We start from the raw sequence: 16,142 nt of genomic DNA, 5'->3' as shown, positions 1-16,142 counted from the left end.
CCTAGGGATCACAGGCTTAGCTTCTTTGGCATGGAGGCTCAAATCCTGTTTCTAAACATTTCTAGAGGTATGACTTTGGTTAATTTACCTAACCTTTCTATACCTCAGTTTCCTCATTTGTAAAATGGGGATCATATCTATATAGAGTTGTTGTGAAGACTGAACGATGGTATATGTAAAATGCGTAGCACAGGACCAGAAGCATAGTGAGTGAGAATGCGGCAGGAGGCTCTGTTATTAGTATGAATATTATCACTACTGCTCTGCTCCAGTAGTGTATTCTGTATATTTCGTGCCAAATTCTTCTTTTCTTTAATGGGTCAGCACATCTTTAGAGTGGCACAGTCACAGCTTTCAGAGGGAATGTGGTCCCAGTACCTTTATCCTGTGTGGCTCCTACTTCTCAAGCTCCATGTACAGAGTAGAGACAGCCTCTGTTTTCCTGAACTATTGAAATATAAACAAGGGTGCCAGTTGCCCCTTGCAGAGAATAGCTTTATATTTGTCTCTCTGTTGGCACCTTGCCTATTCCTTATCACCCTTACTTGGTCCTAAGTACCCGTTCTGTCGTGGTTGCCGTTACCACTGGCTCTAATCTTTCATCTCATCTGTGTCTCTGCCTCTTGCCACTTTCCCTAAGCTCCTTGACAGTGTGTTTTTAGATCTTCTCTGCCACAGAAGGCAGTCTCTCTTTTTTTGCAGGTGAGTCACATGGAGTATATTGAGTGGGATCTTGAATATTTCAGTTCTTGATGTAATTCATGTCAAATGTTAAGACATGACAGGCAGCTGCTGCACGGGGTTGGTTTCTCCATGACACCCCATCCTATTCCTGTTTTCTCATATGAATTATTCTGAAAGCCTTGATGCTGATCAGTGTACATAGTCCTTATTTTGGAAACACTACTTTTAAGGATCCTAGCAACTGATTTCTCCAACTTACATTGAAACTTAAGAAATTTCCTGGTGCCTCCTGAATCCCTTTAAGATGTTACAGTAAGAATGAGAGTTGCGTAGGCTGGGAGGTACATTTTATGGGCTTTTTATAAGAAACGATATCCTGTGTCCTGAATGTACCAGTGCATTAATGCCATCCTCATCTGTAGCAACAGTAAGCAGGCTTTTAGAGTGGTATAAATAGTCCATTAAGAGAATCATAAATATTTATTATTTACTTTAGATTCCATTTGCAAAATAGTAGCAGATTTCTTGAAAACCTCTCAGGTTTCTCCTAAATTGTTCTTTTCAAGGCAGTAAAAATGCTATGGTCGCAAACTGAAAATAACTGATTATTAATTAAACTACTAAAGACCAGAACAACTTTACTCACATTCCACAGAAGGATTGGAGAGACAGGAAACAACTTGCAAGGTTTCTAGAAATTGTTATTTTCTTGTTAATGGTTATTTTAATTAGCAAAGAGAGTTTTGGAAATAGTTTTGAGCTTTGCCTGAAACTGAATGACTGGAAGGTAAGTGCATTTGAATTATATTTGGTTACATGCATTAAAGATAAATAATTTATCCTTTCTCATGTGAAACTTCATTTTGGTTGTAGTTAGCTGACTTTTCAGGGTGAGGAGAAGGACCAAGTAATCACCAGCTATAAAATACAAACATTGAAATCATTGGAAAACCTAGTAATAAAAGCAATGCCTATCAAAACTTTATATTTATAGAATGCATTTAACTCTTTTTAAGATATTCATGTCTATGTAATCCTTTTTGTTACTTTTTTCATGAAAACTTATTTAATAGCATATATAGTTCATAGTATTGTGTTGTGGAATGAGCATTAGACTTTGGATTAGTCAAATCCTTTCCAGAGAGAGATGGCCCACTCAAATAAGGATAAATAATAGAGGAGAGACAATTTATAAAACTCTGATCAGGGTGTAGGTGAACCACAGGGCAGTAACCTGAAGCTAATAGCAGTGGAGCTGTCAACAACCTATGTCCAAAGGGAAAAGGGAATAAAGAAGGTTCTCTAGAACCGGAAAGGAGCTAGTTTTGTATGGAAAGCTACTGTAAGTGGAACAATGATCTTTAGTTGTGGACATAGCCAGCCTAAGTTACCTAACCTACAAGGAGGGAGCCAAGGGAATAAATATCCCGATCGCCACTCCTCCTTCCCTCCAATTTTGTTAGAGCTCACTGTCTGGAACCTGCTGAGCACCTGGACATGAGGGCCTTTGATAGAGTGCATATAGGTCTTATGGGGAAAGAAGGGCGGAAAGTGGATCTGGAGGGAGAAATGAAAGATATATTGAATACTCTACCCCTTTTTCTCTCTATCAACTTCCAATCTTGTCCTCCATGTGATTGACAAATGCGTGTTCCTAACACAGGGGATGCACAAAATCCCATCAACTACCATATCATTCCTGTGATGTCTTTTACTAATACTGCAACCTGACTAAAATATTGGTCCCAGCAACACTCTTCACATAAAATATTGGGAGAAGAAGATGCAATTAAGGAACATTAATTATAGCCGCAGCTCACTTCTGGAGCTGGTCATGAGGCCTAAACTGCTCATTATAGGGTCCCCCATCGACAATACCTTCTGCATTTACCACACTGTCTGACATCACCTTGACTGGATGAGTCATTTTCCAGTTAGGGCAATTGAAATCTTCATTTCTGTAAGATCTGAGTGCTTGGTAGTCTTGTTTTTATTGGGGGATTGTTGCTATTTTCCCTTGATCAGGACTATCGGGGAGGGAGTACTTAGAGGCATCCCACTGAATTCCCTGAGTTCTAAGCACTATCCTTGTCATCATTCTGTAGCAGAAAATCAATTCCCCCGATCATTAGGTGTGATTACCCTAGCTAGTTATAGTGACTTCCTCATCTCTGTTGGTACAGGGGCATAAAGAACTTTAAATTGCCAGGAGTTAGTCTCTACTTCCAATGAATCAGAAAATGACCATGTTTCCTGGTATAAGAATTACTGCCTTGGACAGTAGGTCCATCAAACTCATCAAGTCCAAGGTTTTGGGGACAGGAGGCAAGAATTCTTTTTTTTTTTTTTTTTTTTTTTATACTTTAAGTTTTGGGATACGTGTGCAAAACATGTAGGTTCGTTACATAGGTATACATGTGCCATGGTGATTTGCTGCATCCATCAACCCGTCATCTACATTAGGTATTTCTCCTAATGCTATCCCTCCCCTTGCCCCCCATCCCCCGAACAGGCACTGGTGTGTGGTGTTTCCCTCCCTGTGCCGTAAGTTCTCATTGTTCAGCTCCCACTTACGAGTGAGAAGATGCAGTGTTTGGTTTTCTGTTCCTGTGTTAGTTTGCTAAGAATGATGGTTTCCAACTTGATCCATGTCCCTACAAAGGACATGAACTCATCCTTTTTATGACTGCATAGTATTCCATGGTATATACATGCCACATTTTCTTTATCCATTCTATCATTGATGGATATTTGGATTGGTTCTGAGTCTTTGCTATTGTAAATAGTGCTACAGTAAGCATACATGTGCATGTGTCTTTATAGTAGAATGATTTATAATCCTTTGCATATATACCCAGTAATAGGATTGCTGAGTCAAATGGTATTTCTGGTTCTAGATCCTTGAGGAATCGCCACACTGTCTTCCATAATGGTTGAACTAATTTACACTCCCACTAACAGTGTAAAAGCGTTCCTATTTCTCCACATCCTCTCCAGCACCTGTTGTTTCCTGACTTTTTAATGATCGCCATTCTAACTGCCATGAGATGGTATCTTACTGTGGTTTTGAGTTGCATTTCGCTAATGATCAGTGGATGATGAGCTTTTTTTCATATGTTTGTTGGCCACATAAATGTCTTCTTTTAAAAAGTGTCTGTTCATATCCTTCACCGATATAAAATGTTCACTTTTTGATGGGGCTGTTTTTTTTTCTTGTACATTTGTTTAAGTTCCATGTAGGTTCTGGATATTAGCCCTTTGTCAGATGGATAGATTGCAAAAATTTTCTCCCATTCTGTAGGTTGTCTGTTCACTCTGATGGTAGTTTCTTTTGCTGTGCAGAAGCTCTTTAGTTTAATTAGATCCCATTTGTCAGTTTTGGCTTTTGTTGCCACTGCTTTTGGTGTTTTAGTCATGAAGTCTTTGCCCATGCCTATGTCCTGAATGGTGTTGCCTAGGTTTTCTTCTAGGGTTTCTAGGGTTTTGGGTCTTACATTGACATCTTCAATCCATCTTGAGTTAATTTTTGTATAAAGTATAAGGAAGGGGTCCAGTTTCAGTTTTCTGCTTATGGCTACCCAGTTTTCCCAAAACCATTTATTAAATAGGGAATTCTTTCCCCATTGCTTGTTTTTGTCAGGTTTGTTGAAGATCAGATGGCTGTAGATGTGTGGTGTTATTTCTGAGGCCTCTGTTCTATTCTATTGGTCTGTATATCTGTTTTGGTACCAGTACTATGCTGTCTTGGTTACTGTAGCTTTGTAGGATAGTTTGAAGTCAGGTAGCGTGATGCCTCCAGCTTTGTTCTTTTTGCTTAGGATTGTCTTGGCTATACAGGCTCTTTTTTGGTTCTGTAAAAAATTCAAAGTAGTTTTTTTTCTAATTCTTTGAAGAAAGTCAATGGTAGCTTGATGGAACTAGCATTGAGTCTGCAAATTTGAACTGTATGGCCATTTTCATGATATTGATTCTTTTTATCCATGAGCATGGAATGTTTTTCCATTTGTTTGTGTCCTCTCTTATTTCCTTGAACAGTGGTTTGTAGTTCTCCTTGAAGAGGTCCTACACATCCCCTGTAAGTTGTATTCCCAGGTATTTTATTCTCTTTGTAGCAATTGTGAATGGAAGTTTGCTCATAATTTGGCTTTCTGTTTGTCTGTTATTAGTGTATAGGAATGCTTGTGATTTTAGCACATTGATTTTATGTCTTGAGACTTTGCTGTAGTTGCTTAGCAGCTTAAGGAGTTTTGGGACTGAGATGATGGGGTTTTTAAAATATATAATCATGTCTTCTGCAAACAGAGATAATTTGACTTCCTCTCTTCCTATTTGAATACCCCTTATGTTTTTCTCTTGCCTGATTGCCTTGGCCAGAACTTCTAATACTATGTTGAATAGGAGTGGTGAGAGACAGCATCTTTGTCTTGTGCCAGTTTTCAAAGGGACTGCTTCCAGCCTTTGCCCATTCAGCATGAAGTTGGCTGTGGGTTTGTCATAAATAGTTCTTATTATTTTGAGACGTGTTCCATCAATACCTAGTTTATTGAGTGTTTTTAGCTTGAAAGGGTGTTGAATTTTATTGAAGGCCTTTTCTACATCTGTTGAGATAATCATGTGTTTTTTGTTGTTGGTTCTGTTTATGTGATGGATTATTTTTATTGATTTGCATTTGTTGAACCAGCCTTGCATCCCAGGGATGAAGCCAACTTGATCATAGTGGATAAACTTTTTAATGTGCTACTGGATTTGGTTTGCTGGTATTTTATTCAGTATTTTCGCATCAATGTTCATCAGGGATAGTAGTCTGAAATTTTCTTTTTTTGTTTTGTCTCTACCAGGTTTTGGTATCAGGATGATGCTGGCCTCATAAAATGAGCTAGGGAAGAGTCATTCTTTTCCTATTGTTTGGAATAATTTCAGAAGGAATGGTACCAGCTACTCTTTGTACGTCTGGTAGAATTTGACTGTGAATCTCTCTAGTCCTGGGCTTTTTTTGGTTGTTAGGCTATTAATTACTGCCTCAATATCAGGACTTGTTATTGGCCTTTTCAGGGTTTCGATTTCTTCCTGGTTTAGTCTTGGGAGAGTTATGTGTCCAGGAATTTATCCATTTCTTCTAGATTTTCTGGTTTATTTGCATAAGGGTGTTTAGAGTATTCTCTGATGATAGTTTGTATTCCTGTGGGATCAGTGGTGATCTCCCCTTTACCATTTTTTATTGTGTCTATTTGATTCTTCTCTCTTGTCTTCTTTATTAGTCTGGCTAGCAGTCTATCTATTTTGCTAATCTTTTCAAAAAACCAGCTCCTGGATTCATTGATTTTTTGAAGGGTTTTTCATGTGTCTATCTCCTTCAGTTCTGCTCCGATCTTAGTTCTTGTCTTCAGCTAGCTTTTGAATTTGTTTGCTCTTGCTTCTCTAGTTCTTTTAATTGTGATATTAGGGTGTCAATTTTAGATCTTTTCCGCTTTCTCCTGTGGACATTTAATGCTATAAATTTCCCTCTAAACACTGCTTTAGCTGTGTCCCAGAGATTCTGGTACATTGTGTCTTTGTTCTCATTGGTTTCAAAGAACTTATTTCTTTCTGCCTTAATTTCGTTATTTACCCAGTAGTCATTCAGGAGCAGGTTGTTCCATTTCTTTGTACTTGTGTGGTTTTGAGTGAGTTTCTTAATCCTGAGTTCTAATTTGATTGCCTTATGGTCTGAGAGACTGTTTGTTATGATTTCTGTTCTTCTTTATTTGCTGAAGAGTGTTTTACTTCCAATTATGTCACAGGTCTATTTTAGAATAAGTGCTATGTGGTGCTGAGAAGAATGTATATTCTGTTAATTTGGAGTGGAGAGTTCTGTAGATGTCTATTAGGTCAGCTTGGTCCAGAGCTGAGTTCAAGTCCTTAATATCCTTGTTAATTTTCTGTTTTATTCATCTCTCTAATATTGAAAGTGGGGTGGTAAATTCTCCCACTATTATTGTGTGGGAGTCTAAGTCTCTTTGTAGGTCTCTAAGAACTTGCTTTATGAATCTGGGTGCTCCTGTACTGGGTGCATATATATTTAGGATAGTTAGCTCTTCTTTTTGCATTGATCCCTTCACCATTACGTAATGCCCTTTTTGCATTTTTTGATCTTTGTTGTTTTAAAGATTGTTTTATCAGAGACTAGGATGCAACCCCTGCTTTTTTTTTCTTTTTTTTGCTTTCCATTTGCTTGGTAAATATTCCTCCATCCCTTTATTTTGAGCCTATGTGTGTCTTCTTACATAAGATGGGTCTCTTGAATACAGCACACTGGTTGGTCTTGACTCTTTATCCAATTTGCCAGTCTGTGCCTTGTAATTGGGGCATTTAACCCATTTACATATAAACTTAATATTGTTATATGTGAATTTGATCCTGTCATTATGGTGCTAGTTGGTTATTTCACCCATTAGTTGATGCAGCTTCTTCATAGTGTCAATGGGCTTTACATTTTGGTTTGTTTTTGCCATGGCTCGTACCGGTTGTTCCTTTCCATATTTAGTACTTCCTTCAGGAGCTCTTGTAAGGCAGGCCTGGTAGTGACAAAATCCCTCAGCATTTGATTGTTTGTGGTGACAAAATCCCTCAGCATTTGATTGTCTGTAAAGGATTTTATTTCTCTTTCACTTAGTTTATCCAAGCTTAGTTTGGCTGGATATGAAATTGTGGTTTGAAAATTCTTTTCTTTAAGAATGTTGAATATTGGCCCCTACTCTCTTCTGGCTTGTAGTGTTTCTGTAGAGAGATCCGCTGTTAGTCTGATGGGCTTCCCTTTTTAGGTAACCTGATCTCTCTCTGGCTGCACTTAACATTTTTTCCTGCATTCCAACCTTGGTGAATCTGACGATTATGTGTCTTGGAGTTGCTCTTCTTTAGGAGTATCTTAGTGGTGTTCTCTGTATTTCCTGAATTTGAATGTTGGCCTGTCTTGCTATGTTGGGGAAGTTCTCCTGGATAATATCCTGAAGTGTGTTTTCCAACTTGGTTCCATTCTCCCCATCACTTTCAGGTACATAAATTAAACGTAGGTTTGGTATTTTCACATACTCCCATATTTCTTGGATTCTTTGCTTGTTCCTTTTCATTCTTTTTTCTCTAATCTTGTCTTCATGCTTCATTTTATTAAGTTGATCTTCAATCTCTGATATACTTCTGCTTCATCGATTTGGCTATTGATACTTGTGTATGCTTCACAAAGTTCTTGTTCTGTGTTTTTTGACTTTATCAGGTCATTTATGTTCTTCTCTAAACTGGTTATTCTAGTTAGCAATTCCTCTAACTTGTTTTCAAGGTTCTTAGGTTCCTTGCATTGGGTTAGAACATGCTCCTTTAGCTCAGAGGAGTTTATTATTACCCACCTTCTAAAGCCTACTTCTGTCAGTTCGTCAAACTCATTCTCTGTCCAGTTTTGTTCCCTTGCTGTTGAGGAGTTGTGAACCTTTGGAAGAGAAGAGGCATTCTGGTTTTTGGATTTGTTAGCCTTTTTATGTGGGTTTTCCCTCCTTGTGGTGGCTTTATCTACCTTTGGTCTTTGCTGTTGGGGACCTTCGGATGGAGTTTTTGAGTGGTCGTCCTTTTTGTTGATGTTGATGCTATTGCTTTCTGTTTGTTGGTTTGTAACAGTCAGGTCCCTCTTCTGCAGGTCTGCTGGAGGTTCCTAGGGGTCCACTCTATACCCTGTTTGCCTGGGTATCACCAGCATTGGCTGCAGAACAGCAAATATTGCTCTCTCTTCCTTCCTCTGGAAGCTTTGTCCAGAGGGGCACCCATCAGATGCCAGCCGGAGCTCTTCTGTATGAGGTGTCTGTCGAGCCCTGTTGGGAGGTGTCTCCCAGTGAGAAGGCACAGGGGTCAGAGACCCACTTGAGGAGGCAGTCTGTCCCTTAGCAGAGCTCGAGCACTATGCTGGGAGATCTGCTGCTCTTTTCAGAGCTGGCAGGCAGTAACGTTTAAGTCTGCAGAAGCTGTGCCCAGAGCCACCCCTTCCCCTGGGTTCACTGACCCAGGGAGATGGGAGTTTTATCCATAAGCTTCTCACTGGGGCAGCTGCCTTTCTTTCAGAGATGCCCTGCCCAGGGAGGAGGAATCTAGAGAGACATTCTGGCTATAGTGGCTTTGCAGAGCTGTGGTGGGTTCCGCTCTGTTTGAACTTCCTGGCGGCTTTGTTTACACTGTGAGGGGAAAACCAGCCTCAGTAATGGTGGATGTCCCTCCCCGCACCAAGCTCGAGGGTCCCAGGTTGACTTCAGACTGCTGTGCTGGCAGCGAGAATTTCAAGCCAGTGGATCTTAGCCTTCTGGGCTCCGTGGAGGTGAGATTTGCTGAGCAAGACCACTTGGCTCCCTGGCTTCAGCCCCCTTTCCAGAGGAGTTAATGATTCTGTCTTGCTGGTGTTCCAGGCACCACTGGGGTATGGAAAAAAACTCCCGCAGCTCGCTTGGTGTCTGCCCAAACAGCCACCCAGTTTTGTGGTTGAAACCCAGGGCCCTTGTGGTATAGGCAACCTAGGGAATCTCTTGGTCTGTGGGTTGCAAAGACCTTGGGAAAAGCATAGTATCTGGGCTGGAAAGCACCGTGCCTCATGGCATGGTTCCTCACGGCTTCCCTTGGCTCCAGGAGGGAGGTCCCTGGCTCCTTGCACTTCCTGGGTCCTCACTCTGCTTCTGCTCGCCCTCCGAGGGCTGCACCCACTGACTAACCAGCCCCAAAGAGATGAACTAGGTACCTGAGTTGGAAATACAGAAATCTCCTGCCTTCTGCGTTGGTCTCACTAGGAGCTGCAGACCGGAGCTGCTCCTATTTGGCCATCTTGCCTGTCAGTAAAAATTCTTTAAGTAGTGTATTAGGCATAAAAAAAAATACACTTAAGTAGTGTATTTATTTATCTGTTTATTTATTTAGAGACAAGGTCTAAGTCTGTCGCCCAGCTGGAGTGCAGTGGCGTAATCATAGCTCACTGTAACTCTCCCACCTCAGCCTTTCGAGTACCTGGGAACATAAGCTCATGCCACCATACCTGGGTAATTTTTCTTTGTTTTTTTTTTTTTTTTTTTTTTTTTTTAAAGATGGAGTCTCGCTCTGTCACCCAGGCTGGAGTGCGGTGGCGATATCTCGGCTCACTGCAAGCTCTGCCTCCCGGGTTCACACCATTCTCCTGCCTCAGCCTCCCGAGTAGTTGGGACTACAGGTGCCCACCACCACGCCCAGCTAATTTTTTGTATTTTTAGTAGAGATGGGGTTTCACCGTGTTAGCCAGGATGGTCTCAATCTCCTGATCTCGTGATCTGCCTGCCTCAGCCTCCCAAAGTGCTGGGATTACCTGGGTAATTTTTAATATATTTTTCATAGAGACGAGGTCTAGCTATGCTGCTTAGGCTGGTCTCGAACACCTAGCCTCAAGCATTCCTCCTCCTTGGCGTCCCAAAGTGCTGGGATTACTGGCGGGAGCCACTGAGCCTGACCTAGACCCCTTTTACTCTCACCTCTTGGTTCTTGGATTTGTGCATTCTCTACAGAGAGATGACACAATATACTTGGCTGCCGAACCTATGGACAGAACTCCAGCCTCTCAGGGTGTTATCTCTTGGCTTGCACCCTGGCTGAGGCTTCGTCAGGACATCTCATCATTCTGTCAAACGGGTTGCTACTAGAGGGTGCAGGTGATGTGATCCATGAATTATATGGATTGAGCCCATTGTCTCACTTCCTTTACTAAAAAATGGTTAGGAAATAGTTTTCACAGCAAACCTTGGCTACATATATCAGGTGCGCTGTAAGTCCATGAATAATGGTGCTTGCAGAGGCACTGAAGGCAGGGAAGACATATATTGTATATGTCTATCTTTGTGAGTCCAAGAGCATCCCCTTATAATGGGAGGAGTCCAATGGAATCATTCTGCTACCACATACAGCCATCTGGTCCTCTTGCCCTGTTGGGCAGTGATGTCTTTCTGGGGGCTCAGTGTCAGCCTTGGCTTTTGAAGGTTGGGCCTTCTTTAGTGCTGGAAAACCAGATCCCCCTTGGTAGGGGAAGAGAATGCTGAACCTATATATAACCTCCCTCAGCACCACTCTGGCACTTTATATGTGGGCCCATTAAGCAAACATTTGGATGGCTGAGGTAGGATACTGAGTGACAATCAGATCTTCTTGTTCACTTTATTATTGAAGCTATCCTCTGTGATAGCCTTTTATGAGATTTAGTGGAATAGAATTAGATTCACATTCTGCACTTATTAAAAGAGGCTTATCCATATATTCTTCACCTCCTCCTTTGTGCCCTTCTTGTCTATGCCCTTATCTTTCTCCTCCTTTTATTCCTCTTCCTGCTCCTCTTACTCATGCTTGCTCACTTCCTTCTCCTTCTTCTCCGTTTTCTTTTCCCTCCTTCTCCACATGCCTCCACCTTGCCCTCCTCCTAATCATCCTTCTCTTTGTCCTCTTCCTCATCCTCCTCCTCCTCCTCCTTGTACTTCCTCCTCCTCCTCCTCATTCTTCTCCTTTCCTTGTCCTCCCTATTCCCCCAGGCCTCCTCCTCCTCTACAACTTTCTCCTCCTTCCTTAAACTGTTCTGGGAGTAAACCCATTTGTTTTCTCCATTTTAATTTCTAGGTACTTTTTGTTTTTAATTTTGTTTTTTCCCCTCCAATTTATGTTGGGTTTCAACATCGTCTCCCTCTATTTTTATAACTTTGGTGCATGATATTCTTTCTCCCCCGTTCTGATAACACTACACATTGCTTTGACTTTCATCCCCATTAATAACTGAGTGAACGGTGTTACGAATCTTGCTGAAGATTACAACGGTAATTCTCAGAGCCAAGCTTGAACTCAGTTCCAGATTCCAGACTTAGGGTCTTTTCACTAGGTTGAGTTGCCTCATCATGGCTGAGGATAGAAATAGCCTCATATTTAGAGCAAAACTCAGACAAGAAAGCAAGGAAGTGAGCAGCAATAATAACAGAAAACAAAAATTTAAAAAGGAAAGAGCGAGATAGGCATAGTCACTTGAATTTAGTTTTTACAGGAACTTGAATTTAGTTTTCTCTCTGCTCAGTGATTTAATTCTAGGTGAATTAGAAAAGAAGTTTCTGTGAATGTTTGCCTACTTTGGTTTGTTCCAAAACTATTAAAAATGTATAACTCTTACCCTGCTCAACAGTATCATTTGGGACCAAAGCTCATCGAGCTAATATGAGGCATAATAAATAGAGTCAGTAATATCTGTACTTAGAGGCAAGATAATCATTCCTGATATATTAATTTAATTTCTTCTGTAAAATTAAGGATGTTTGTATACAGACTCTGTATGTGGTATCAGGTAGTCAAGACTTGGTTTTGTAGTCTTCTTCTGAAATCATCACAATAAGGAAATTTTAAACATGTAATTAGATAAATTAGATTGGAAGATGAAAACAACTGCTTTAATTCAAAATAATTTCATTAAGTATATCATGGCAGTAAGTTTTACAAAGCCCAGGTCACTTCCTCTGTGGCTTTCCCTATGGCCACCTTTGTTTCTCTTTCAGCTGTAATTGCTTCACACTCTGGGGCATTTTTTATGCAAACCACCCGATCCACCTGTGCTAAATTATGATTGTTTATTGTGTTGTGCATTTAAGATAGAGCTATAAAGTAAAAAAAAAAATCCACATTTTAAGAAAAGATAGAATTATTTTTATGCAGATAAACTTTGTTTCTTAAAATAAACAAGATTCGATACTTGTTCAATGTTGCATCAGGCATTCAGGAGAATTTTCTGAGAGGTGGGGAAGTCTCCTTGGAATTACCGTCAGATCCTATTACAGAGAAGAATCCCCCTCCCCGATATGTTTGTAGTAGTAAAGCACTGTTGCCAAAAATGCCCACTTATGCTTTTTTTGTATCCCTGGGTAAGTTGACCAACCTTTTCGTGCTTTAATTTCCTCAACTATAAAATGATGGTAACAGTTGTACTTTCCTCATAGAATTGTTCTAGATGAATTTGGTATTTGAAGTGCTTAGAACAGTGCCTAGCCCATTAGAAATGCTATATGCCTTTGCTGTTTCTATTTCTACTGCAACCACATTGGTGATGACAATGATGATGAATCCTATTACTAACAGTTTCCCATTCATTTCATATTAATTAAAAAATATATTTGCTCCAAATGCTTTTATCTGTGCCTGCAAACAAACAAAAATCCAAAGGTGCAGATTTGCCACTAATGAAACAGTGAAGAGATGTATTGCAAGATTTAAGGTTGATTCTGAAAGTGTTGGTCCCCAAAGTGTTCGGAGTAGTGAAGTGACATTGGAGTAAATGTAAAACCTCTCAGATGGTTGCTCTGAAGTAAGCCCTCTCTGTTGGATATATATTGCATTTTTTTAATGTATCCATATATATTATGACTTGTTTCTCCAATGTAAATACACCTCTTAAAGACAGAAGCTGTGTTTTCCATTTCCATGTATTTCCCATAGCATTCAACAGTGTTTTACAGATTTCAGATGTTCAATAAATATAATGATTAGCTGCTTAGGCAGAGGTGAGAGGAGGAGAATTAGGAATAAAATGTTCTCCAGTTAATTGCAAACTGCTTTCATACTTAAAAATGAATTTGCATTTTATCTTTTTCTACAACTTCTGGAAAGTGTTTTAGTTGGCATTTGTCATTGATTTTGTACAATTTTGTAAATTTCCTGGAAATCTAAATTCCTACAAAGAGTACATCATAGGGTTTTCTATTTTTATTATGGTTTCTACATGAAAAGAAGTGTTAGTGTAAAAGCTAGCCTATTCCATCTACACTGCATGCAATTTGTTAAGAAAATAATTAAGCTTCGGAGCTTGTAGGAACCATATTGTTACAACCTAAACCCTCCACATGGTACTTGGAACAGAATGGAAACTCAATAAGTTGTTGATAAATAAACAAATCATTTGGTACAATGTCTTCATTTTACAGTTGAAGGAACTCTGTGATAACTTGCTCACTCTCACGTGGTGGCATAGGAGGGATTAAAACAAATGATCCTGATGTCATCATGCTCTAGTTGTGGATTTCATATTTAAATTGTAACATGAAAAAGACTTTAAGTTTAGTCTTTGAATAACTTCCTTCATTTTAAATCTTGTGTATAAATAAATTTCTTAAGTTAATATCTGCTGTGTTTTAGAAAGGCAGTAGGAAGAAGTTTATATAAAAGGATTGTTTTAAAGGGAAAGTAAAGGAAAATGTCTGTTAGTGGCTTATTCAAGGTGTGTCAGTTGATTAATTTCCTTTCTCTCGACCATCAGTTTTATTTGCTCTGTTATATATTATTAGGGTTTCCTAGTTACTCTAAAAGACTTTATGTTGGAACAATTTGTTTTTTTTCAAGACATAACCCATCTCCAACTTGTCTGTATTTCTGAGACTTTCAAGAAATGTTGGTTATCATTTTAATTGGTTTTCTGCTAGGATGGAAAAAAAGAGCCAAGTTCATGTACCTGTTTGAAGGGGCCCAAACTGTCAGAAATAGGGACGATTGCCTGGATGATAACGCTCTGCGATGCCCTCCACAATTTCATCGATGGCCTGGCGATTGGGGCTTCCTGCACCTTGTCTCTCCTTCAGGGACTCAGCACTTCCATAGCAATCCTATGTGAGGAATTTCCCCACGAGTTAGGTAAGGAGCTCTGCTCATATTGTAAAAGTCTGCTTACTTCTTGATTTCAGTGGAATGAGACTTTTCAGGTAACATGCACTTAACAGCCTTCTGATGCACTAAAATGAAGACCTTGTTGGAAATTGATGATTATCTTTGATCTTATCCAGAAATTAAAAACAAACAAACAAACTATTCACTTGATATTTTCTTCTTCTTCTAGGAGACTTTGTGATCCTACTCAATGCAGGGATGAGCACTCGACAAGCCTTGCTATTCAACTTCCTTTCTGCATGTTCCTGTTATGTTGGGCTAGCTTTTGGTATTTTGGTGGGCAACAATTTTGCTCCAAATATTATATTTGCACTTGCTGGAGGCATGTTCCTCTATATTTCTCTGGCAGATATGGTAAGAAGCTTAAAATTTGTATTTTGTTTTAATTTAAAGTTTGGAAATGAGTATCTGGATTATGAGTTAACTATGGGTGGCCTTCTGCTTTCTGCAGTGCAGAAGGCCTTTCTGTTGTAATTCAAAACATTCCCATTTCAACAGATCATTCTACTTGAGTAGTTTACACTAATAGTAATTTGAAACTGATCCTCATTGGTTTTTTAAAACATAATCATATTGTTTGAAGGTGAAATGATTTGTTTTTGTTGAAATAGAGATATTTTCCTCTATCTCTATTCTCCCTTGTGGCTGGCACATCTTGTCTTATATTGTAGTATGTCCCTATAGGACTTTTTCTCCCTCTTTTGTGTCTGTGTCACATTTGGAAGAGGAATAACTTATCAGAGTAAATAGCATTTTGTTATTTCAAAGTTCTAAACAGTGACAGCTTTTTGGGTTAAACTAAAACTGGTACACTAAAATTGGTAAAATTTTGGCGGTATTTATTTGACATAGTATTTATTTATTTATTTATTTATTTATTTTTTTGTTGAGACGGAGTCTCGCTCTGTCGCCCAGGCTGGAGTGCAGTGGCCGGATCTCAGCTCACTGCAAGCTCCGCCTCCCGGGTTTACGCCATTCTCCTGCCTCAGCCTCCCAAGTAGCTGGGACTACAGGCGCCCGCCACCTCGCCCGGCTAGTTTTTTGTATTTTTTTAGTAGAGACGGGGTTTCACTGTGTTAGCCAGGATGGTCTCGATCTCCTGACCTCGTGATCCGCCCGTCTCGGCCTCCCAAAGTGCTGGGATTACAGGCTTGAGCCACCGTGCTCTGCCGACATAGTATATATTTATATCTGTTCAGTGTCTGTGTCTTTGCATCTCTGTGTGTGTGTCTATGTGTGTGTGCTCAAAAGAGTGTGCATGGCTGGGTGTAGTGGCTCATGCCTGTAATCCCAGCACTTTGGGGGGCCAAGGTGGGCGGATCACAAGGTCAGGAGATCGAGACCATCCTGGTCAACGTGGTGAAACCCTGTCTCTAATAAAACTACAAAAGTTAGCTGGGTGTGGTGGCATGTGCCTGTAGTCTCAGCTACTCGGGAGTCTGAGGCAGGAGAACTGCTTGAACCCGGGAGGCAGAGGTTGCTATCAACCGAGATCGTGCCACTGTACTCCAGCCTGACAACAGAACAAGACTCCATCTCAAAAAAAAAAAAAAAAAAGAGAGTGCATGTGTGTGTAAGAGAGAGAATATCCTGTGTATTTTCAAATAAATTATGGACATCTTTCTAGAAATGATAATATGGTAGTCTATGAAAATCAAGGACTATTTCTTTTGCATTTGGAACTGGATGTATTACGTATCTAATTTAATAATTTAATTTTTTTCATCTTCATTCTTATCTCCAAATTATATTTG

The 16,142-nt window shown here is 39.9% G+C and overlaps 1 protein-coding gene across 1 annotated transcript in view; it reads left to right on the top strand.

Annotated features, from left to right (window-relative positions):
- SLC39A8 (solute carrier family 39 member 8) overlaps positions 1-16,142 on the top strand; it is an 87,811-nt gene that overhangs the window by 66,960 nt on the left and 4,709 nt on the right. The window contains exons 6-7 of the mRNA XM_033214879.1: positions 14,148-14,355; positions 14,558-14,742. Of these exons, the coding sequence (XP_033070770.1) occupies positions 14,148-14,355; positions 14,558-14,742 (393 nt within the window). The remainder of the gene's footprint in view (positions 1-14,147; positions 14,356-14,557; positions 14,743-16,142) is intronic.

Source organism: Trachypithecus francoisi, unplaced genomic scaffold, assembly GCF_009764315.1.
Source record: "Trachypithecus francoisi isolate TF-2019V2 unplaced genomic scaffold, Tfra_2.0 Lachesis_group1, whole genome shotgun sequence".
Classification (NCBI taxonomy): Eukaryota; Metazoa; Chordata; class Mammalia; order Primates; family Cercopithecidae; genus Trachypithecus; species Trachypithecus francoisi.
The sequence above is the reverse complement of the archived record's forward strand: the minus strand, read 5'-3'. Positions and strand labels throughout refer to the sequence as shown.